This window comes from Artemia franciscana, chromosome 4 (genome assembly GCF_032884065.1).
Source record: "Artemia franciscana chromosome 4, ASM3288406v1, whole genome shotgun sequence".
Lineage (NCBI taxonomy): Eukaryota > Metazoa > Arthropoda > Branchiopoda > Anostraca > Artemiidae > Artemia > Artemia franciscana.
The window spans coordinates 21,469,408-21,494,679 of record NC_088866.1 but is presented as its reverse complement, the minus strand read 5'-3'; the positions used below and the strand labels follow the sequence as shown (position 1 = coordinate 21,494,679).

Sequence of the window (25,272 nt, the reverse complement as noted above, 5' to 3'; positions counted from 1 at the left end):
CACTGTCGATTTAAAGGTTTCATCCCTATTTTGAGCTGTTTTACTTTCACAATTATTTATTTTATATTGATATTTTGTATGGATTTTTTTGTTTTCAGGACGTCTAAAGTAAACTGAATACTCTGAATGAAGTTTGCAATGCATTTTTTTGTCATCACTTTGTTGTTTGGGGTCTGACGTTTTCGACCAGTAGTTCATATGCGTTCGTATCTTTCGCTTATTCTGTGCTTTCTGTAGTTACTAGCTTGCTTGGGTGCAACTTCAGTCAATATTCACTGAACCAGATCATGTATCACTTATCTTGATATTGATAAGGGGTTATTCACCTGCAGCAAATTCCTGCGTTGAAAAACGACAATCGTAATAATGCAGCTGCGCTTTGTCATACAGCATTTAAACTACACGTACAACACTATTAAAATAAATAACACAAATCTATATTATAACTGTCACATGCTTCTAAATATAAAATTTGAAAAGATAAAATAAAGATATAAAAACAAATAAAATACTCGATTATAACTAACTCATTTATGAGAATAACTCATTTTTGTCATAAAAGGCACATATTCGGATGCTCGAGGACAATTTGTGAACTGACAGAGCGGCAATGCTCATCACTATGGCAACCCACGAATAAGTTGTCATTTTCAAATTTTTTCCACAAGGTAAATTTAAAAAATATATTTTTTGTTCAACTAGCTTATAAGGGTGTCCTGTTTTGTCTTAGTGTGTTTGGTACCAGCTTGGTAATACGGACCTAGAGTTATAATCCAGCTGCAGCAACACATTGCTGGACCAACACAAGGACCTTAGTAGTCAAGAAGTGCACTTAGCAAGATCTAATACAGTAGAAACTCAACTTCCCCTCTTTAGTCTACAGGCAGAAACGTGGGGATATGATCCAGGTACATAAACTCCTATCTACCAATCAAGAAAATGAGCTCCTAGAGATTGACCCTTCCCTCATAACACAGGGACACCCAAAACAAATCTGCAAACTTCATGCAAGGACTGGATCAAGATGCAGATTCTTCTTGAACTGGATTATGGACCTCTGGAACAACCTCAAGGAGAACACTGTTTCTGCTGAATAAACAGATGTATTCAATTGCCCTCTGGATGCTGAGTGGAGTGACAAACCATGGAGATTTGAGTGGGATGCACCAGAATCTTCTGCCAGAATCTAATCAACCATGTATGCAACTGTCATCACAAGGAGTGATTCAACAGGATCAAAAGTCCTTATTTCACTCCAAGCTGTGATTTAAGGTAATTATGTTCTTCATAAATATAATAATTGCTTCTGTTGCAAATTCAAATTTAAGCACTGTTTGACCTAAACTAATCTTATTTATAAATAATTTTGAGAAAATTTGAGTGCTGAGAAAATGTAGTGTTATCATGTCAAAAACAACCAAGAAAATGGCACTAAGAAAACATAATGTTATTTTGTTGGAAAACAATCAATAATTCATACTTAAATTCAAAATTTGTCATTTTCAAGAGCTTAAAAAGTGCTTAAATTTGAATTTGCAATAGAAGCAATTATTATATAATGAAAAAAGAAATCACCAATGCAAAAGCACAAACACAGAAATAAACCTACACCATAAAAAAAAGACTGAAAGAGAAAGGAAGACCATTTTCTTACTTTAGTAATTAATATAGATCAAAACTTGAATGAGGCCTTAACCCTACTCATCCATCCAATTACATAGGTCACACAGCATAGCCATACACAATCAACCATAAAGAATAATCCATAGACAGGCAGTTGTGTTGTAAGTAAGTATAATTCATCATTTACCAGATATTAAAAACAATAAAAAAGACAAATATTCATAGGCAACAACCTAACACAAGGACTCATCAGAAGAATACACACTTGCCTATAGGGTTTTGGTACTTTAAATTCCCTACCCAGGCAAGTGGCATGTCTACCATAAATTCCTGATGGTATCCTTGTGCTATGTATCCATCATATATTTATATTTGAATTGACTTAAAAACAAGTCAGCTATAAATGGGCTGGCATCCTTCCCCCTTTGCAAATTCCCACAATTTTCTTATACAAATTACCATTAAATCTTATATAAGTATTGTATAAAACAAATTCTAATAAGTCAAAAATCATATCTAAGCTTTAACATCTTAAGCTAACTGTAGTCTTAAAGCAGTTTGTCCATCTAGATTTTTAATTATAAGTGTCTATTTTTAAGAACCTCTTACTACCTAAGAGGAAAGATTTCTTAATAACTGTTTTTAAATTTTCTAACACTACATTAAGGGATAGATTACTATAAATTATCACAAAATCAGAAGACTCAATTCTTTTAGCTGAAACCACTGTTAAAGAGCCTGTCACCTGCAGTGTTTTATTAATACTCCAGTATGGATTAAAATTCAAAAATCTTTTAATTTGTAAAGAGCATAAAAAAGGCATCAAGGGGTATGATTTACTTTATGAGTAAGTCAATAATATGAACTGTCACAAATCTACCTAAATTAGCATGGTATTCACATGATGGTAAATTAGCTAATCTTATTGATTATGTTATTGTGAACCAAAGGCAGTTTTGTTACTAGCCAAAATGTTTGAGGGGGAGACCAAGAGATTGTTTAAAAAGTTTTTGCTCCTCTCCCATCTTTACATTTTCTTGAATTGGTGCTTCTGGCCTTATGATACTCTAATTCTTCAAGGTAAAGTTGTCAAGTCTCCAAGAGTAAAATCAAAAGAAAAACTAGCCTTGTTGTTATATAATTCAGTTATGATAGGAAAGTAAAAGTTTCTTGGATTAATGTAAGTTTGTTTTTATAGGTTGAGATTATATGAAAAAGAAGAAGAGTGCCTGCTTAGGTGATGGTCCTTCCACTGCTGGTAAGACTTGTGTTTTAAATATTTCTAACTGTATTAAAATATAAGTAATTAATATAAATAAAATATAAGTTCCAAGCCTTTCCAATTTAGTGTTTCCATTGTTTAGAAACAATTTTGATAGTAACTACTGTAATTGTTTGATTTTGATAAGCATAAGAAACTATTTTTAACAAATCAAAGCAAACAAAATTATAGCCCAAATGATGACCTTTTGTATTTTGGAGATCTTTGATATTTGTCTCCAGAAACTTTCCTAGGACGGGGTGCCTGGGGAGAATTAGTTATAGCGCCCCTCCCAACTCAAATATAAGCAAAAAGGCAAACCAAAGTGACAAATTTGGTCAAAGTGGGCAATCTTCCAGCCACAGTGCCACCAACCCCTCCCCCTTCCTGTGGCCCCTGGGGCAGCTAACCTGGTCGCCCACCCCCTAGGAACAGCTCTGTTTGTCTCCCATCTGTAGAAAGAACTATTATTACTGTTATGTCCTTGGCATAGGGCACAAGGACTTCAAAAAAGAGAGGAAATATTTTAACAATATGGTCATTTACTGCTTTGTGTTGCTGTAATGATATACTGTGCATTAAGCATCTGCACATTTATGAATTTTTGAATTTTATCAATTTTTTTTTGTTGGAAATTCTAGAATAAAATTTACCAGATTTTCTGGATTTTGTCAGAAAAAGGAAAGAAAATTGCATGTAACAAGTAAGCTACAGTTGTTTTGGCATTATGTGTTAAAAACATGCAATGATCCTTTCATACATTAAATGTTTTTACTCATATTTTGTTGTTTTATCTGCTTGACTCTTATTCCATGAAAAAAGAACAGTTTTAACACCATGAACCACTTAGCTGCTTCTCTTCAAGCAAAACCATTTGCACTTGTCCCAAGATTGTCACTTCTTCTCTTTTTGCAGATTGGACTATGGCCTCTAGCTGGAGGAGGGTGGGACATGCCCCCTCCTCCCAAGGCTTAAAATAATTTTGCAAAAAATAATATTAAACCAATATTTTTGAAATATTGCCTACCACAGACAACCCTGAGGTATGCCCCCCCAGACAGTATTGAAATGTATTGATAAGGAATCTCTGAATTTTGAAGTAAAAATATATATCAGTGGATTTTATAAAACAGGAATAGCAAAGCTCTTTTCTGAAAGACTCAGAAAAGACATGTATATTTTCTGGTTACATTTCTTGCATGAAATTGTTTCAGTAAAAAATAAACCATTGTACTATATGAGGCCCAAGGAAAAAAAGAACTTGTTTAAAAGAGTTCTATTGTAATTTTTGCTGGTCAAATATTTTGTGTGATTTTTTGGTTATGTGTTTGCTATGATTTTTGGCTTCGTATTTTTAGTCAAATGGATATTTTTAGTTAGTGTTTATGGCCTGTCGCCTGTCTGTAAACTTGTTTTCCAGATGCTACATTTCGAATTTTCTGACCAAAAATGATTCAACAAAATGTCAAAGAAGTGACTTGTCCAAAAATGGGTTTGATTTAGGCTAAGACTGGTCTTTTTAGATGTTCTGTGCTGAATTGTAAAATTGCCAAAACTTTAATCTAAAAAGTTTATGTGAGTTGATAAAGAAACATTTATTAAAAAATTAATTTATATCTGAATCCAACAAGAGTAATGTTTAAAGAGCTAACCAGATCTATATTATCCAGAATTTATTTAGTTAACTTAGGCTAAACAGTTTTTTTTTTTCAATACAATAACTGTAAATTTATTTTCATTTACCAAAATGACTTGTATTCGTTAACCTGGTTAGAATAGTATTTCTTAGTATTCTTAAGCTTTTGTCATATTCAGCTTTTGTCAATAGGGCTTTTGAGGCTTTCTAAATATGTAAACTGCTACTCAAAATATTACTACCTTAAAAAAACCTTGATTTTGAAAACAAATTTTGCAAGCCGTAAATTTGGAATTTGTGCTTTTTTTCTAAAGGAGCAAATATAGTTAAAAAAAAGTTTTGTCTTGCTTTATTTACTACTAATTATAACATAAACTATATGCACTCAACCGGCCGTGAAAAGAAGGAGGCAATTTTCGACTATTGAGAAGCTCAGTAAGATTTAGTACCAAATTGTTCGTAAATCTTTATTGTGGATGACGATTGGGATATACTAGGGACTTTGGAGGAAACTATTTGGAAGATTTTGATCTTCTCAGGATTAGAGGACTTGGGACACCATCCTGTGTTCTACAACTAATCAAATAGGCCTTTGCAAAACCCAAAAAAGAAATGGCTTTTTATTCTTTTTAAGATATTCATCAATCTTCTGTTTGCTATTCTTCAATGTAAGAATAAGCCATTTTAAATTATTTTTTGATATTCTTTTAGGCATGCTTTTGAGTTGACTTGATTTTATTAGAAATACAAGGAAACCACAAGATAGCCGTATTCAATCAACGGTCTTATAAAAATAAAGTAAAAGGAGGAGAGAATAGGAAAAGAGACTCGAATTCATTCTAGAAGAGGAGGTGGTTGGAGGGGATTTTTTGGAGAGGAGGTTGCTTCATATTCTGATTTGCAAATTTCGAGCCTATGGAAATAATCTACGAATTTCCAACAACTTGTAATGTTGTCCCTAAGGGTACTGTCACTAGCAATATAGGTGGGCCCAATAGAGTAGCTTTAATGGTTGTCAGCATCGTAAATGGCAATTTTCGCAAAGGATTTTTTTGAAAGAGTAGAATTATTCGGCTCTTGAGATCATTACTCAAGAGCCGCCGAGAAAAAGGCCGCTGATCTCGAGGAGGCCGCCAGAAAGGGTGACACATGCTCTCTATACAAGCACCTTCGGGATCTTACAGATGGAAAGCCATCCTCCCTAGGCCCTATCATTTCTAAGGATGGAAATATTATTACTGACTAGAGCGCTCAACTGTCTGCCTGGAAAGATCACTTCTCGTCACTTCTAACCCTGGACTGTGATAATGGACTAACCCCTGGCCCGACCCTGACCTTCTTCAAGTTGCATCCAACACCCCTGAGGCCCCGTGTGCAAGTGTGCACCACCCTTTCACCTCTACAGAAATCTTGAAATCTCTGAAACGGATGAAAACAACCGAGTTCCAGGAGTCTGTGGTATCCCTGCGGAACTGCTGAAATATAATGGGACAGCGACCCTTCTCTGGCTCCAAGTACTGTTTTCCATAGTATTTCATAGAGAATGGATTCCAAATGACTGGCGAGCGGGCATCATTCTGCCTCTCTGGAAACGGAAAGGCAGTCGCAGAATCTGCTCCAACTATCGTGGCATCACACTCCTCTCTGTGCCCGGTAAGCTCTTCGTTATGACTCTCCTGGACCGCTGTACCACTTTCCTCAGAAGCCAACGAAGAATCCAACAGGCTTGCTTCATGCCAGGAAGGTCCACCGTGGAGCAAATATTCACAATGCGGCAGCTGGTAGAAAAGACTCGAGAATTTCAACAAAAAGCATATGTTGCCTTTGTGGATTTCAAGGCTGCTTTCGATTCTGTCGACCGGCAATCACTTTGGCTCATACTGGAAACAACGGGACTACCAGCGAAGTACTGCAACCTGTTCGAGCGGCTCCACGAAGGGACTGAGAGCTGCGTGCAAGTCAATGGCAGACGCAGCTCATCTTTTAAAATCAATACTGGAGTCCGTCAGAGTTGTGCTGCTGCCCCAGAACTATTTAATTGTGTCATCGACTACATTATGACTCGGACCATAAACCGCCTCCAGTTTGGGTTGCATTACGGTGATAGAGTACTTTCAGACGCCGACTATGCCGATGACCTTGCTCTTGTCTACGATTCACCGTCGAAGCTCACAGAAGCCCTACAAATCCTTGCTGATGAAGCCTTAAAGATAGGGCTGTCGATTAATTGGCAGAAGACAAAAGTGATGTTTGTTGAATCCCGTAACTCGCCGAGTCCCCCGCCAGTCCTAATGGTCGGTGACAAACCAGCTGAGATTGTTGAGGAATTTACATACCTTGACTCTATCCTCTCAAACGACGGATCAATCCTTAAAGATCTAATGCACCGAATTGCCAAAGCCTCAGCAGTAGTGGGGAGACTAAGTGCCCTTTGGAGGAAACCTTCTATCAGCCGTAGGACCAAGATGCGCATATACAATGCTTTGGTGGGGTCCGAGATTCTTTATGGAGCCGAAACTTGGCCAGCCACTCAGTCTGTGCTTAGCACCGTAAATATAGCCCAAACAAAGCATCTTCGCCGCATTGAAGGACTACGCTGGCACGATTTTGTTAGCAACGAGAACCTCCTGGCGTTAACTGCTCAAACGCCCTTCTCAGTCCAACTCGCCCAACGAACACTCGCTGGTACGGGCATCTCCTTCGTATGCACCCGACACTCCCACACGGACGATTTTTGACTTTGATCCCGTACTGCACGGCGGGAAACGCCCAAGAGGTCGTCCTTCAACCAGATGGAAGGATATGACAGGTGCCTTCTTAGTCATGGCAAATATTCAGGAGGATGTCCACATCCTTGCAAGAGACCGGTCCAAATGGAGGCACCATGTAGCAACACTCTCGACGCCGGAAGCATTTCGGCAGGAGCATTAAGTCAAGTCAAGTGAGATCACTACTATATGTTGCTTGAATAATATCCTTTTTGATGTTTACTTACCATAACGTTAGCAGTGTTTTAGCGCCACCGTGGTTTTCCGCCACCTTTTTATTCAGGTAGGTCAGAATAGACAAAGATATAGACATAGACACAGATATAGACAAAAACATAGACATAGACTAACTAACCTAACCTGTCTATTTTGACCCAACTAATCCTCTTGATGATGCAAGATTTTCTGGTTGGTGGAAACATAGGGTGGCGTTAAAACACCCGATCCACCATAACATGTATAATGTAAAAACGGTGCTTGCTACTAATATTTGACACTCGATCAATTTCTCAGATTTTACTCTTGAGTAATTGAAGTATTTTTCGTCAGGATTTTACTAAAAAAGCGACCAAGGATCGAGTATTATGTTTTAGAACTATATTGTTAGTTGACAACTCGATTTTTTTTCTAGTTCCTGCTGATTATGACTGCTACTCAAAATAGATGCTCAAACTATTATCTAATTGATATTATTTGTAATAAAATACTAAGGTAATATACGCGTTGCCTGTAGGCTTCCATTTAGCCAGCAACATCTTATCGGTATTTTTCTTGTTAGCAGCCTATAAACTATTAGTAATTTAAATGATTTTTTAGGGGATCAAAAGGTTTTTCTATGATAATATCTCCTTTGAGCTGATTGAAAATTAAATGGCGATTTTACCTTCTTCATATGTTTATGAGGTCTGTGGATCAGTATGATGTCCATTCACCTCTTAGACATTACAGGAATAACTTCACTCATTATTGAAAGCTTCTGGCAATATTCCTAGAAAAACATCTGCCGGTTGACAACAAGCAACATGCTGCTAGTAATAATGGTGTCTTTTCAGGATTGATATCATCAACCTATAAATAATAGCTTCTAATTCATGTGACAGGGAGCAATTGATGAGAGCATCAAAAGTTAAGGGGATTTTTAATTGATGGCAGTAATTCCTCAGTCTCCTGGAATCATTATCTCCTGGGATGCAATCAAATAGCACATGTTGAGCGTCTGTTTCCACAGTCTGGAAGCATTTTCTACATAGTGGGGATTCCCCTTTTAAAAAGGTTAGCGTTAAGTGAAATCGTTCCAGTCTTCAACTTATAGTAGATCATATTAAAATCCTTAGACTTGAAAAGAGGGTATACAAATCGCTGGTAAGTAATATTTGTTCTAGCTCTAACAACATCTCTGTAATTCTTTGTTCTCAAATTTCTTGCCGGAGGGATCTCAGCAGCCTTATTTGCCATTTTATTATATTAGATTTCTTTATGACTAAGAATGTGAAAGAATGCAATACCACATCCCATCGAGAACAGATATCTAATCTTTTGGCGTATATTTTTCAGGTCATAATCATCAGCTTGATAATTTATCTTGTTGAGAAGATGAACTGGTGAAAGGGAATCTGACAGGAACAAGACATTTCTTGAAGAGGTCCCAAGATCACTTAAAGCATCTAATGCAAGTTGAACTGCAAATAAATCAGCCGAAAGTACTGATGAATTAATTGGAAGGGGGCCAAAAATATTCAGGTTTAGATCAGGGATACAGGCAGCTGCCCCAGCTTTAGAATCTTTAACAGAACCATCAGTGTAAACATGTATACAATCGGGAAAATTGGTATTCACACAATTTTCAAAAATTATCTCGACTTCCTTGGCTGAATAGCAGGATTTATTCTTTTTTAGCATACTCATGTGACACTCAATATGGGCCATCTCCCATGGTGGGGAATCCACAAAAGGAGAAGTATCCATCCACTGAGAAGACCACCCTGGAAACTCCTTTACAAAAAGATTCCAGGAAGATGATACCGAAATCATAGAGGGTGGGTTATGAAAAATTTTCTGGTATACATAATGTTGATTACCATATGCTTGTATTCTGGTGAAATATCTTCTTCTCTGAAGCAAAGCTCTTTCTTGCAAAGAGGTGATCCCCGACAGGTTTCCCATTTTAATTATTGGAGTGTGCTTCTGAAATCCCATAGCAATACGGATTGCAGAATTTTGCAATGATTCCAGCATGTTAAAAATCTGTGGCGAGCTATTAGCAAAAAATTGAATACTATATTCCATTTTTGCCCTTATATGAACTTTACAAAAATCTATAATTGTTTTAGGTGATGAACCCCATTTAGAATTAGCAAGTTGTTTAAGTAGGGTCAGTTTCTGGATTATATTCTTCTTGGGTGATTTGATGTGATCATTCCATCTTAATTAGGAATAAAAAACAATTCCCAATAACTTCACTGAAGATTCATAGTTTATAGTAGATTTATTAACAACTATATTTGATATGGTTGAATGTCTTTGTCGGGTAAATAGGATTGCTTTGGTTTTGGAAGTGGAGATAGACAAATCTAAGGCTTCTGAGAAGCAAGAGATTATGTGGATATCTTGTTGAAGATTTTTGACTAAATCATTGACGTTTCTGCCTGATTTCCAGATTACTTGGTCATCTGCATAGAGCCCAAATGTTGCATGTTTTAATTGAAACTCAGATATATATATATAGATTAAACAGTAGAGGACTAAGGATGGCTCCCTGGGGTAAGCCTTCTTTAATAGGGTGATTATGGCTCCTACAATTACCAATTTGGACAACAAATGTTCTATTATTTAGAAAATCATAGATCAGGTTAACAATGCCAATAGGAAAGTCAAGATTCATTAATACCTCCAGCAATTTTTGGTGAATGACATTACAATAGGCATCAGCCCAATCAAAAAGTATGGCGATGGTTGAATGGACCTTGGTTAAATGAGTTGGATACATCATTTTCAAGGCAAGCAACATTGTCCAGTGAGCAGTGCCCTTTTCTGAATCCTGTTTGTTCAGTGGGGTAGAGGTTGTTAACTCCTGCAAACTATTCAACCCTATTTAAAATCAGTCGTTCCAGGATTTTTCCTAGTGTTGTTAACATTGAAATTGGCCTGTAGGATTTAATATTGTTTGAAGGCTGGCCAGGCTTAAGAATGGGATTGACTATAGCTATTTTCCAAGATCTAGGAATTTTGTGATGGGCCCATATATGATTGTAAATGTAAAACCCTTCAAACAGGAAGGGTTTTTCAAGAGAAAGTTTATGTGAGCAGGATTTTGGCAGAAAACAAAAGGGAGGTCGTCTTAGGGACTGTCTTACGATATCTTTTTTATAATGCTCTGCAAACAGTTCAGTTTTTCTTTGTCACTAAGAATATATCTGTTATTAACACATATATCATATTTCCTATCATCAGTAGGTTTATTGTAACCATTCAGTTGGCTGATATAGTGGTGGACTTTTGTTAAGGCTGTTTGGGAGTCAATCTGGGAGCAAAACCTATCCCATGTTATCTTTTTTGACTTTCTGCATATTTTTTTGAGCTTTGCTATTGCATGTCTATACTCAAGATGTGTGGTAGGTGAGGGATGTTTCTGGAAATGCTTTCTGGCTTTTTTTTTCTTGTTTGTTTTGCTAATTCACAGTCATCATCCCACCATGTCTTAGGCAGCCTCTCAAGATTTAGCTTTTTCTTATTACAATATTTTGGAATGGCAGCATCAGCAGCAGCAACCAACCATGATGATAATTCCTCAACTTTTTTATCTATATCTAGTAGGTTATGTACCTCTGAGTAATCAAAAGATACAAGTATATCTGGGAAAAGTGGCCAGTTTGCTTTTTTTTGGGATTATATTTTGGCTTGGGATTTGTGGACATAACTTGTGCGTTGCTTAATGAAGTAAGAATGGCTATATGATCTGTTTGCAGTCCAGGGACTTCTGTAATATTAATCATTGCATTAAGATATGTGGGATCAATCTGGAGATCAATTGTGGACGAACTATTATTACGAGAATCACATCTGGTCTGGAAGTTATAAGGAGTAAACAAAGAGAGATTAGTATAATTTATCAGAAGTTGTTCTATACTTTTTCCAGCCTTATTTTCATAGGTAGCTACTTCCCATAATGGACTGTGAGCATTAAAATCACCAAGTATAAGAGTTTTTCGTCCAACTGTTTCTTTCTCAAGAATATTAAGGATATCTGTTTCACCTCGTGGGTTATAAAAGGATTTGATGTTGATATGCTTACCAGTATTTAAGTTGACAGATACTCCAATCACATCTATTTCAAAATCGTAGAAAACTGTAGGCAAAGAAAAATGGATAATATTATTATCTATAAAAATTGCTACACCACCACCTTTCCTGTTTGTACCACTGTCTTTACGATAGCACTTATAACCAGGCAGGGTAATCTTTTTTAGTCTATGTAGATTAGTTGCTTGAAGACACACAATATTAACACTATTCTGTGTTATGTAATCAGATAAGTCTACTAGTTTCATTGTATTAAATGATCCACAATTCCACTGGAGTATCTTTAAAGGGACGGAAATATCATTAGTCATGTATTTCTGTGAGATAATGGAGAGCCTGACATTGGCTGAGGATACTAATAACCTCACTATATGTTTCTTCAACAACAGATATAGAAAAATAGTGTACAGCTATTTCTCTCAAAATGGTTGCCTTCAGATGTTTTGGTATATCTATTTGGGAAAAAAAGGTGACTGAGATCAGGTACTGTATCAGCTTGGATAGAGCATTATGATCCTTGGCAGATATTGCAGAATTGGACAGTACACTAGGCATGGGGGTAGTGTTACTTTTTTGAGGCTTGGAGTCATTATTTTTAGATTTGTTACTTCTTCCTGAAGGGGTGAAATTTAAATCAGCCAGAAGAGATTTAGGGCTAGTCAATGGAGACGCCATACTACTTGTTGAGGATCTTTGCTGTGATGTACTAATTATACTAGGGGCCCATTCTTAGTACTTTCCTTTAAAGTAGGAATGTTTTCCTTGAGAATACTGATGTATGATTTTGCAACTATTCCCACTGGTAGGTTTTCTTTCCTGGCAATTTTCAAAACTTGATGCCTTTCCAAATGTTTGATCTCCTTTACAATTGGCACACTTAGGCTTAGAACTGATGGATTGGTGTGAGTGCTCTTCAAGACAAATATTACATTGGGTCTTGGTGGACTTGCAGTTTTTAGAGACATGGCCTAACTTCATGCATTTTGTGCACTGTATAGGCTTTTCTTGGTATAATCTAAATGGCTTTGGCTGGCCAAACAGGAAAATTTTTTCTACCATTGTTGAGAGAGTAAAATAAACAAGACACTTTTGCTCAGTACAAGTCAAGCTTCATTTGGCCTACCTAGTCGGAAGGCCTCTAGTACTGGTGTTTCTTCACCTTTGGAGTTCATTAGACCTTCTTTAAGATCTGCTAGTGGTATTTCAGGGGGGACATTGTAAATCACAATTTTTTGTTGTTTTCCTGTTTGTAATGTTGATTTTAAACTAGCTGTGACATATATGTTATTGATGCAGCTAATTTCTAGGGCTTTTTTGGTGTCTTTACCATCCAGTAACAAAACATTTAGGACTCCATCTCTTGTAATATTTGCAATAAAGTTGCATTTCAATATTTTGTAAAGGTGCATCCTGATCTTTAAAATTTCTTTAGTTGTGAACATCTCTGATTTGTTAGCTGGGGTGAAATGCACAAGAGGTTTGGGTAGCAGCTTGTTTCAGGTTTATTCTCAGTCCTTCTGGCTTAGGGGTAATTTCAGGAGGAGTATTGGAGATTTTCTTTCTCTTTCTGCTTTCAACTAGCTGAAAATCATCATTGGAGTCTGATTGACTACTAGTACAAGGTGAAACATCTTCAACAGCTAATATCGTGACTTTACTATCATCATGACTGGTTTCATCATCATCAGAGGGATGTACATCCCCCCAGGGCTGGCCCCCTTGCAGAAGGGGGCCAGGCACATCTAGTTTTGGCATTCAGTTAAGGAAGGGAAAGGGGGAGTAAACTATGTATAAGGCACTATAACTTATATATAGAGCTAGAAAATACTCGACCAAAAAGGGTATTTAGCCAGCTTCTTCCTCCCTGTACTACAAGATTTATAAAATTTCTCTAGTACAATGATTGGAAGCACGTGTTGAAAATTTTGAAATTTCGACCTACCCTTATTAAATTACTTTTCAAATTGCTCAAAATTTGAATGAAAAAAATAGATGGCTTATATTTGAAATAAGAAAATGTGTAAAAATCTCTAAGTACTATTGAGTTTTATTGCCATTGTTGCCAAATTATCATGCTACCTCTTTAAAAGCATCACTTCAGCTTATCTAAATATAGTCAATAATAAAGATACTAGTGGTCTGTTTAATAAACTGTTTTATTTGCAATTTAATCATATATAAGTGAGGTAGGGAATTTTTGTTCAGAGATATGGCTTATTGACTCATTGATATATATTAAATGAAGAGAAAACTGCCAAAAATAAAAAATTCTAAGAGATTTTTGCCTGGTAGAATTTTCTACGAACCTAAATTGTATCATTTGCTATGTCCAGCTAAGTCTTGAGAGCTTAGTTAATTTATGATAACAGTCTCTCTTTTAGATAACGGAGAAAGATAGAAAGGCCTGTCGACTTTACCGGCAACTTGCAATTGCTATTGAGGAAAAATTGGAAGCCCGGAAACAGGTCATTGGAAATTCAGTATGTGTTGATGGTGAAGATGTAGTCAATCGCGACAAAGAGATTGACAAATCCACCAGCACAAACTTACAATTAAATGAGCCCTGTGATGGAGGTCTCCTTTTTCAAAGTAAAGAGTTAGTCAACATCAATCCCTATAGTGCTGAAAATGATGGAAGCTTTGTGAAAGATCATGATGAAAAAGGCTCATATAAATGTTTACAGTTAATTGATGACTCGGTGAACAATCACAGTGAACCATATTTCGAAGATACTGGGACATCTCGAGCAGTTCTTCTTGATTCTTCATCTGTTGATATATCTGAGCAAGAAAAGCTTTTGGAAGTAGATAAAGATTGTGAAGTCTTTTCGGAAAAACAGGAAATGAATATTTATGAAGAAACTTTAACAAGTAAGAACAAGCCTCTTCACGACCCTAGTACGAGCAGTACTTCATTGGGGAAATATATGGCAACTGATGCATCTTCAATCACGCCATGTTCTGAGACTATCGAACAGATAAATGACTCTGAATTTGAATCTATGACCAGTGATACTTCTACAGCTACTGTTAATTTGACATCAGAAAGGAACAGAAGAAATTCCTACACTCTAACTCGAGAACCCAAAGAGTCACCTTGGATTTTGCCAGTTGTTGCTGATGAAGATAGCAATAGTGTCAATGATAATGACAACAGTGGTAAAAGTTATGTAAATTCAAGATCAGGAAAAGAAACAGAAGAAATAGATTATACTGTTGAAGATCCAATAGCAAGAAATGACGATATTGCAGAATTGAAACAATCAGATAATAGTCGAATAGTTAAAAAGGTTGAACCTAGCTCAATTGTTCATCAGAGGAAAGAAAGTCCTGTGAATAATAGTACAATAGTTGATTTATTGGATGAAAAGTCCCCTGAAGTATCTTCCAAAGTCTTGTTAAAACCACTCTATATAAAAACAGATTTAGATATAGATATAGCGCGTCTTGATAATGAATTAAGTATCAAAGAAATCGAAAATATTCAAAACAAAAACACACGAATAGGTCAAGTTCCATTTGCAGTTAGTTCGAGCAATGGCAATTATTTGGACTCGTTTACAAACAAAATAGGAAATGGATTGTGCATGGAAAAAAGTTTCCCAATACCTGCTCCACGTCAAACCATTAGCAGGATTTCACCCCGAAACTTGAACTCAAATCTAAATAGCAGTCACCTATCTGAATTATCTCTAAACAGAATTGACCATTCCGTGATGCATGATAGTGTTCCTATTGACAACTATGAGTGTAAGAGTGCTAATGAAAATACTTTCGTACCACTTCATAACATTATTTCAGTTGAGAGCCCTTGTGTTGCAAAATCCCCCAATCATCAACATAATATAGATAAACGTCAAATCACATCATCAGGTACATCTCTTGAAGATTCATTTATTGTCCAATATACATCAACAAAATTTGATGATTTTAAAGATGGAAGTAATAGAGAGTCTCAATATGCTGATAACTCGGGACAAATAATGGAATTAAAGAATACTGTGAAAGCAGTATCTAGGACATTCACTTTGGAAAATAAAATGTTAGGGATGGCAAGTCCAAAGTCTCGAACTTCAAATTCAATTTGTCTGCCTTCTGCAACAATACCAGGTAAAATTTGTGCAGAAACTGATTCTTTCAGCCCTAAAATCCCTGTTCAATCAAAAACATTAACAGAGGGACAAATGTTTGAAGAAAATAAACAGTATGTGTCCCATCTAGCTAGTTCAGCATTTACTAATACTTCCAATATGGATGCTAGTAACATGGCAAAAAAGATGGAGTATTTCCAATTTGAGCAACAGTTAAAGATGAAACAGCTAATGGAGAAGCAGATGGTTGAACAGAAGAGACTTCTTGAAGAATTTCAAAGGACAGAACTGATGATTTTAGAGGAATTGAAGAAGCAAGACCCTGCAGTGTTTGAGAGTATTTCAAGAACTGGTGATTGTTTTCGACCAACGTTAAGCAACCAGTCGATGACTTCTTCTGCAGAAAATGAGGTAGTATCTTTCTCTATTTTATGAGTAAAAACACCCCAAATGTATGGGATACGGTCATATCTTAAGATAGGGTAAAACTTTTGGAAGACAACCAAGGTGGTTCTTTCTCTCTCCATCCCATCTCGCTTTCTTTCTTTCTATCTCTCTGTTTCTTGCTCTATATCTCTTTCTCTCCCCCTCTATCTTTCCTATATCTCACCATTCCTCTTTTATTCCTCAGAGATAGAGAGAGGGAGGTCCTTGAGGGGTTGTAACCCATATAGGCTGTGAAAAATTGGACATAATTGTGAGAAAAATTGGACATAATTATATATTTCAAGCATAATCATTATTTTTTAAATTATCTGAGTCATTTGTCTGGAGTTAATACTTAAGGATTAGGATCATATTCATATAAGGTTTTTGAAGCAAAAATTGTGTCGGTATTAGACATCAGCAATCAGGAGCAGCAATATGAGGCAAACCACTATAAATGCGTTTGGAGTAAGCGGTAAAAAAAAATTCAGTCTGAGTCAATTTAGTAGCATCGACTTAGTAAACAGCGACGTAATTCCAATTCGCTTTTTTCCAGCCACTATAAAACAAAAAAAATCCATAAATGAAAGCGTGAATACCGCCTCCCAAACCCCCTAAGTGTCAGAATTTTATTTTTACTTTATTGAAAACGATGTATATTTCAAATACTCGAGTTTATTTGCCATAACATAAAAGAAATCTGAATAAGAACCACGTGCCAAGGAAAGAAACAAACAATTTCTTTAAACAAATAAATTTGTAACTTCCAATTTAGTTTAGCCTACTATTTTATATGAACAATGTTTTTTTGGCTTTATTGTTTTGTGTGATTTTTGTCGTTTGTTTCTTCGATTCTTTTCGTTTTGTCTTTATTGCTTTTTGTGAAAAGTTTAATTAAGTTAAGTCTTTACAAAATAAAACAGGAGAAACAATACAACCTGACGTTGCTTCTTTCCTAAATGAAACAGGAAAAACAAAAATAACCTGACACTATAATGACATAATAATAGCAGGTTGTTATTATGACACTATAGTAATAACAGCCACTGAAAATAGAAGAGAAATAAATAAATAATTAGAACTAAAAAACTAAATAAAATGACTAAATAAAAGAACTAGAAAAAGTAGAAGAGAAAATAGAAAATTGGCGGTGTGTTATTTAATAGATAGCGCTATATTATACTGGATAGGTCATCTGTTATATCGTGTATTAAGTAAAATGATGGTGTATTATCTGTTTGAGAAAAAATCGCTTTCAGTCTTATATTAATAAATCGTGGTTTTAAACTTCAAAAAAATTCTGCCAATATATTCTGCTACTCTGCAAATATTTTGGTCGAGCCTCTGCTCAGCCGCCTTTAGTGCAGCATAAACTAGCACGGTAAAGAAATACGATAAAAGTCCACAGGACAGCTTAAAAAACCAAACCTTAAAACTGAAACCAAAACTAAAACAAGAAAACCCTTTCCAAGTAACGATGAAAGGGTTACTGGCTCTTATTACCCTGGAATTCTCTTCTTTACGTTTTTTTCGTTTTGTTGTGGTCGCAGAAATCATTTTGTTTAACATCCCATCAAGATACACTGAAGTTACAACTTACCCTTAGTGTTCTATGTCTCTGACACACCAAAGATCAAACACTCCCCTCCTCCCTATCAATGATAAATCCTTTATATAAACAATGTGCATATTCCATAATTTGACCCCTTCCCCTGGACCTGTGGGGGGGCATTGTATCCCCTGAAGCATAGTTATTAGACCTTTTTGAGTATTTTGAACAAAGTGCGTACGGTATTTCAGAATTTCGATCAGTGTTTCAAGCATTTTTCAACATACCCTGAAAGTTTCAATTTCAAACCTCTCAGTCGTTCCTGAGATATTGCCGATGCACCCGTTTGACAACCAGCATGCATAACGTGTGTTTTGACTTTGTTAAAATTTCCTGAAAGTAGTTACAGATTGAAGTAGTCGCAGTCACAGTCGCAAGTTGTCGCAGTCGGAGTCGCAGTTGTAACTAGTCAGTTGTTGCAACTGTAATTTCAAGTCCATAAAAGTTTCAAGTTAAAACCATTAGACGTTACTAAGATATTAAAGATCCCCCCTTTTGACAGTGTGGATGCAAACAGTGTCCTTTGTATAAACCTTGCCCCGAGGACTGTGGGGGGCTTGGCATCATTGGAGTCATAGTTATTAGATCCTTCGATTATTTTGCTTTTTTTTTTCAAAATTTCGATCAATGTTGGGAGGGGGCATTTGAATAGGCCAAGTGGGAAGGGGATTTTTGCCCTCTGATCACTTTTGAACACTCCCCTGAACATGCCCGGAAAGTTTCAGCTTCATACCTTAAGCTACCCCTGACATATTGCTGATACGCCCTTTTGACAACACACATGCACATAATGTGTGTTGATTTAATTCAATATCCTTCATCAACATTTCTTGAAAGTAGTGACGCTGAAACTTGGTTGTAACCGCAAGTAGTTGTAGTCATAGTCACGAGTGGTCGCAGTCGCAGTTGCAAGTGGTCGCAGTCACAAGTAATCACCGTCATAAGTAATCTTTATCGCAGTTGCACTTACAGTAGCAGTTGTATTAGTTGTTGCCCTGAAAGTTTCAAGTTAATACCCTTACCCGTTCCTAAAATATTTTATACACGCCTTTGTGATAACCTGGATACACATAGTGTTTTCTGATTTTTCGCAATATACCCCTGAATATTCTCCAAAATACCACCTCAATACGTTTAGCCTTTTCGGACTTACCCAGAATCAAACATTCCCCATTATCAAAATGATAGATCTTGCATGTAAAAAATGGGCAAATCGTATAATTTACATTCCTTGCCCTGGAGCTGTGAGGGGCATGGCGTCCCGGAGGCATAATTGTTAAAGCTTTTGAACAAAACGGCTTTTCAAATTTTCTGATCACTGCCCTCTGATCACTCTTCAGCATTACCCTCAACATGCCCTGAAAATTTCAACTAAATACCCTGAGTCATTCCTTAGATATTGGTGATATACACTTTTGAAAACCATTCTGTATATATTGCAGGGGGAGGGGGGGTTACAAAAACAGCTTTAAAAAACGCATCAAAAATTTGTTATATGCATTTGTGTTACGTTTTTACGAGTCTGACTGACAGTTTGGAGGGAGGGAGGGTCAAACCTCCTAGCCCTCCCCCTGGATACGGCTTTGATATTGTTCGCAACCCTTTTCAACATCTCCTGGAAGTTTCACCTTAATCTCCTAAGCCAACCCATGATCAAATATGCGTTTTTTCCCAATAAAAACCTTGTATATATAAATAATAGGTAACATGTATAAGTCACATCCATTGGCCTTGGGGCTGTAGGGGGTTATGTCATCCCTGGAGGCATAGTTATTTGTAATTTTGATTAAGGTGGTTATATCAAATTTTGATCAGGTGTCTTCTCTTTGGGGGGGGGGGAGGGTTTGTTGTCCCCACCACTTTCCAACATGCCCTGAAAGTTTCATCTTAGTACCCTCAATGGTCCTTTAGATATTGCAGATACGCCATTTTGGATAAACTGGATGCACATAGTATCGTTTGACTCACTTCAATATACCCCTCAACATTCCCTGAAGTTTTACCTTAATACCCTTAGTCTTTTCGGACGCATCCAGAATCAAACATTCCTTTTTTTCTCAATGGTTACTTCCTGCATGTAAACAATGGGCAAATTGCATAACTTACAGTCCTTGGCCTGGGAGATGTCGGTGTTATGTCAAATTTGGAGGCACAGTTATTTGACCTTTGGACTATTGCGAACAAAATTACTATCCAAATGTTGATCAGATGTTCTGGGGAGTAAAAAGAGCGTTGGGACGGTTGGCCTCCAATCACTTTCACTCTTAAAAAGTGTACTAGAACTTCAGTTTTCAATTGAATGAGCCCTTTCTGATGTTTATACAAATCAGGACGCGTTTAATGTTAGTACTTGTTCCATATAAACGATCTCGAGCACTAATCTTCGAACGCTGTGAATAGGCGGTGGTGCTTATAGGGGCTATTTCGTTCATATTAATCTTTGCACTAACTCTCTCAACCTAACATAATGAGGATGAACTGACAAATGTGGGTCACTGAAAGTAACCTTTATTGTTTTTCTTGATGTAAATATTTCTTCAATGTTTTTCATTGAAATTCTTCATCTTCAATTCTTCAATGAAAAATGTTTCTTCAATGGGAACTCCTTTCAATCGCCGGACCTAATTTTTTTAATTCTTAAGAGCTCCTATGTTTGTACTTAATTTGTATATCAGCTTTTGGCAGTAATCTTTTCCGTGGAGTACGAAATCAGCAGTGGACTGTGGTATGAACAGTAACGTGTGTTTACTCAGGAGTACACTAATAGACATCCACCAACCTTCACCAAGTTTCCACCGTCTTTGAAATATAATTTAGAAGTTACCTTACATTGTGAGATTAGCTGTGAAAAGTCGACTAAAGTATTGAAAGGGCTCTAAGATAAGCGCCCAGAGTAGCTGAGTTTTGCCATAGATGGAGGAGGTTAAATCGCATGGAATCTACTGTAGCTCGCTACAATTAACCATAGCTAAAAGTTTGAACTGTTCTGAATAAAAAAAGAAAAATCGCCAATATTTCGTTAAGAAGCTATCGCCGAAGAAAATGAACCGTATTATCGTTTAAACCTGAAAAATACTTATATTTTTCATTTACTGTATTTACTATATCGTTGCTCAGTCGAGGGGCTATAACCCTCTAAGGGGGGGGGGGGTTGTAGTCATAGTCGTTCTGAAAAGAACTAATGTTTTATTAATGTTTAAATGTTTATCTAAGCATGAACAAAATTTTATTCAGTGATGCTTTTTGATCTAGGGTATTTCACAAATGGAAAAAGGAAATGAATCAACGTGTATCAATCAGTCATTTGAGATAATTATGTTGTGCCGATAAAACAAATCATAGAGTAAATTATTTACTATAAATGTAATTACTATTACTATACACATTTATCTACTATAAATGGAGTCGTTAGGTGACTGTTTTAGAGAGCCGTAGCACAAAAAGGCTGAGGAACCATGATCTACCTCTTTCTACCTGCCTTTAAACTGATGAATTTAATAAAAAATGAATTTTAGTCTTAGGCTCGTAAGCAATAGGAAAACCTTCAAATTGATTTTGTTTCTGACGAAAATTTTGGACATACAAGGTCTGCACGTAAGTGCCTTCGTATTCGTTCTTATATTATATTTTTTAGGTTTCAAGTGAGCTATGTCGGTCACACAGCACAAGAAGAAATCTTTCTGATGACTTTGAAAGAGGGGAAAAGGCAACACCAACGAATGCTTGTAAAAAACCGACAACTACAGCAGCCGCCAATCCTCAGGTACGTAGACCCTGCGTCGCTGTAATCTTATAAATGTGTTCTGTAACCTTATAGATCAAAGATACGTCTTGGAAAAGTGTGACTGTGGTAGTTGTAAAAGCGGCATATTACAGTGTAAAGTTTCCGGGAGAGCGGAAATTTTATTTGTTGCTTTTGACCCTTTTTAAAGAAACCTCTGTTAGTAAAAACGTTTCCTTAGGCGTCCAGAAACAGCAAAATAACTGTGGCGTGAAAATTTTTTTTGTCAACTATTTTTGCTTCCACTACAATTAAAAACTCACTGCAACTCGAAGCCGCATAAGGCTAATACAGCTGTGCACCTTCCTTCTCAATCCAAATCTGTTCAAAACTTTACTCTTTACCGCCTCTCACGAAAGTCAATTCCCTTATAAATATTTCCTTAGAACTTCCTGCCACCTTATTTTGAGACTAACCAGATTGTCGTTTGACCCCAGATTGATGACCATAATAACAATCCAAAAAATATGGGTAACTTTTAAGAGTGGAAACTGGCTCTAATGTCGACGAAAAAACTATCAGCGCCATCTAGCGTTTTATCAAGTTTTGTAATCGTTTTTTTTTGTCAAGAACCAAGATGAGACACTCATTACTACCTAAATTTTACCAATTGCAGTAATTAAAATAATTATTCTTACTATTAAACTGGGAAAAATACCAAGTGTCACAAAGCGCTAGTGAGTGCTGATAGTTTTTTGTTGATACTAGCACCAGCTTTCACTCTTGTAAGCAACCCACACTCTTTGGAACAATGCTTGACAATATAATATCCTTCATCCCGGACATCTCAGTCTTTCTTTCATTATAGCCCCAGAGAGTCAACACATATCCCCCCACCCGAAAAATGTATGCATACTACCCAATAAGAAATACTACATGGAAACAATGAGTAAATTTTATAACTTAAAGATCTTTCCCCAGTGGCTCTGGCATAGTTGTTTGGCCTTTCAACTATGCTGAAGAAAATGGCCATCTCGAAATTTTGACAATTTTGATAAAAAAGAGTGTGGAAGGGTGCCTAATTGCCCTCCAGTTTTTTTGTCACTTAAAAAGGGTAGTAGAACTTCTAATTTCCGCTTGAACGAGCCCTCGCCCGGTATTCTAGAACCACTGGGACACTGAGACACTTATTACTACCTAAATTTTACCCAGGCTCGTGACCTCTAATAATAATCTTGGGCTCGAAAGACTAAACCTAATGAAACTGATATGTTTGAAATCAGCATTAAAACCTGTTATTTTTTATATATCTATTGGTATCAAAATTCTGTTACAAAAAATTTTGGTTACTATTGAGCCGGATCACTGCTTAATTATAGTTCGTTACCCCAAACTGTTTAATTTGTCATTTTAATGAATAATGGTTAAAAACTCATGTATTTAACACTTAGATCGACCACCATGTGCCACTCTGCCAAGACATTATGCTATCTTCCATACTCTTGACAATATGCTAAATGACTGGACTCTGTACCCTGCTGCATCTACCCCTCTCAAGCTTCACCACTTTTCAAGCATCTCTACCGCTTCGTACATCGTGCGAAGTGGTTTATGTTGATTGCTTTTGCTATAGGCATTATGTTATTGTCCTTTGTCGAAGTATAGTATTCCCATTTTTAACTTTTACTTGAAATTTTTAACTTTTTTTCTACTTGAAAGAAAACTGGTATTGTTCTGGGGTGGTATAGTAGTTATACAGGCTGGGAGGGCGTTCTTTGAACCAGTCAAAGTTTACCGTAAAACAGTCATAGATGAATTGTAGATACTAAAGGGTATGTGAACTGTAAGTTGCACGTTGCAATAACCATAAACTTATGCTTGATTTTTTTTTAATCTGTTTCCTGTCCCCTAATACCAAAAATAAGATCCTGCTTATATGTCAGTCATGTTTTGAGATATAAAATCAGGGCTGCCGCTCCTTGGCATTTTCGCCAAACTATTGGAGCTTCAACCTTGAGGATCTTGGTAAAAGTGTATACTACAGTCCAAATTATACTACTTATACAAAATGTATGCCTTGTTATTATTTAATATCTCGGAATTTTCAATTAACTTTGACATCTTCTTAAATTCCGAATGCCAGCTCTGTACTGATCTAGTCAATAGTTCTTTGTCAGTTCTGGAAATTCCGAGAAATACCAATTGGAATTGTCAGTCAAATTTCCTTACGTTGCAAGGAACTTATCCACCAGCATTATTGTTGGTTTGTATTAATATCTTTTTAAGTTTCTGTAGTATAGTGGTAATGAGCTTTTCTTTTAGAAACAGAGGATTTGAGTTTAACCTAAACTGTGGTGCCAACAATTTTAATTTGAGTCTTGGTTGTCAAAATAGTGCCAGTGGTTATGGTACTCTCCTTCTATATAGAAGAATTTGGATTCAACCAACACTCTAGCAGACTATTCAACTTTCGTGGATTTACTTATCGTAGTACAGTGGTAATGAGACTCCTCTTAAGAAAAAGAGAATTTGAGATCAATCCTGTCTCTGGTTAGGATACAGGTAGGAAAAACGGGAGTCCAAGCCATATTATTGCAACGATCTACATCTAAATTCAAAACATGCGATAGCACACAAGAGCAACACTCTGCTTGGCCACATGGAGCCCTGGCTCGTTTCCTGCAACCAAATGGCTGGGTGACAGGCTTGCCACCTGTCCCTATAAAAAAACAGCAACTTAAGCGTCGATTCGACGCCTTTTGCACTAACAGTGGCTCAGGAGGATCTTTATCCTTGCTTGTCTGGTGATGGTGTAGCGGTCTAACGTGCCATGAGAGTAATCATGGTCCTTGAAATAAGCTCTGGGCTGGAATCCCACTCCTGACACATTTTTACTAGTTACCACAGACCATTTATGTTGGGGCAATCTTTTAGAAACAGAGGATCGAGTTCAAACTGTTCTGTGCAAGCAAAGTTGATAGAAAAAGCCTAGCCGAGTGGATGGCACACTTGACTTCAAAAGTTATGTCCCTCGGAACAAGGGGTTCAAATCTTGATGTCGTCAATCCCTTGACTTGAGGCGGATTCAGTGATATGATTATATAAGCTTAGCTGTTGTGTGTCTGGGGACCCTAAGGTTAAAAAAAACTCCCATTTGACTTTGGGCTGCCATGTGAGGCGGAAAATGTCCGGTTTTGCAGCAAGTACAAGTAGAAGCAAGTAATCTGTCCTGCCAACTTAATATTATATCTATATTTACAGGGCTGCCACAAAGTCCCTAAAACCGACTGAAGGTCCTTCAAATTGATAAAGGTCCCTAAAGTCCCTATTCTCGCTTTGATTTAAAGCTCCGTATTCTGAAGGCTACCTTAACCTATGAGTATACGGTTTTCAGTACTTTTGCTTCAATTGAGATTCTTGGAACATGTTTTGGGTTGTCTAAGAAAGACAAAGTTCGTTTTCTTTCAGGCTACAGCGTTGCTGTCTGGACAGAGCAGAGAGACTTATAACGAAAAGTAGTGACCCCCTTTACGTCTGGAGTCAATAGGCTAGGAGGTGGAGATTTGGGTGGCTTTGTTAATTACTTTGAGAACTCTTTTTTGGATGTCACTTTGTTACACACAGAGGGGAAAAAATAAGAGAATGTCTCCAAGTACAAAATACGAAGAAGACGGTGGTACAATCAGGTTTCTTGCACAATTTTGAGCTTACATACATCTCTCAAACTATTAGACTACTTCCTAGAACCCTTTTTTATTTGAATGCATTTCTGGTAAAAGCCTATATATTTTTCTACTAACTTCTTTTCTTTTTTTAAGGTTTCGGATTTGAAGTTTCA

At 36.6% G+C, this 25,272-nt stretch overlaps 1 protein-coding gene and 1 long non-coding RNA gene across 2 annotated transcripts in view; one reads left to right on the top strand and one right to left on the bottom strand.

Annotated features, from left to right (window-relative positions):
- The window catches only part of LOC136026143 (uncharacterized), a 99,901-nt gene that overhangs the window by 3,169 nt on the left and 71,460 nt on the right, over nucleotides 1-25,272 (bottom strand). The window lies entirely within an intron of this gene.
- The window catches only part of LOC136026142 (uncharacterized), a 38,567-nt gene continuing 13,913 nt past the window's right edge, over nucleotides 619-25,272 (top strand). The window contains exons 1-4 of the mRNA XM_065702444.1: nucleotides 619-668; nucleotides 2,822-2,881; nucleotides 13,969-16,089; nucleotides 21,348-21,476. Of these exons, the coding sequence (XP_065558516.1) occupies nucleotides 2,864-2,881; nucleotides 13,969-16,089; nucleotides 21,348-21,476 (2,268 nt within the window). The 5' untranslated portion in view covers nucleotides 619-668; nucleotides 2,822-2,863. The remainder of the gene's footprint in view (nucleotides 669-2,821; nucleotides 2,882-13,968; nucleotides 16,090-21,347; nucleotides 21,477-25,272) is intronic.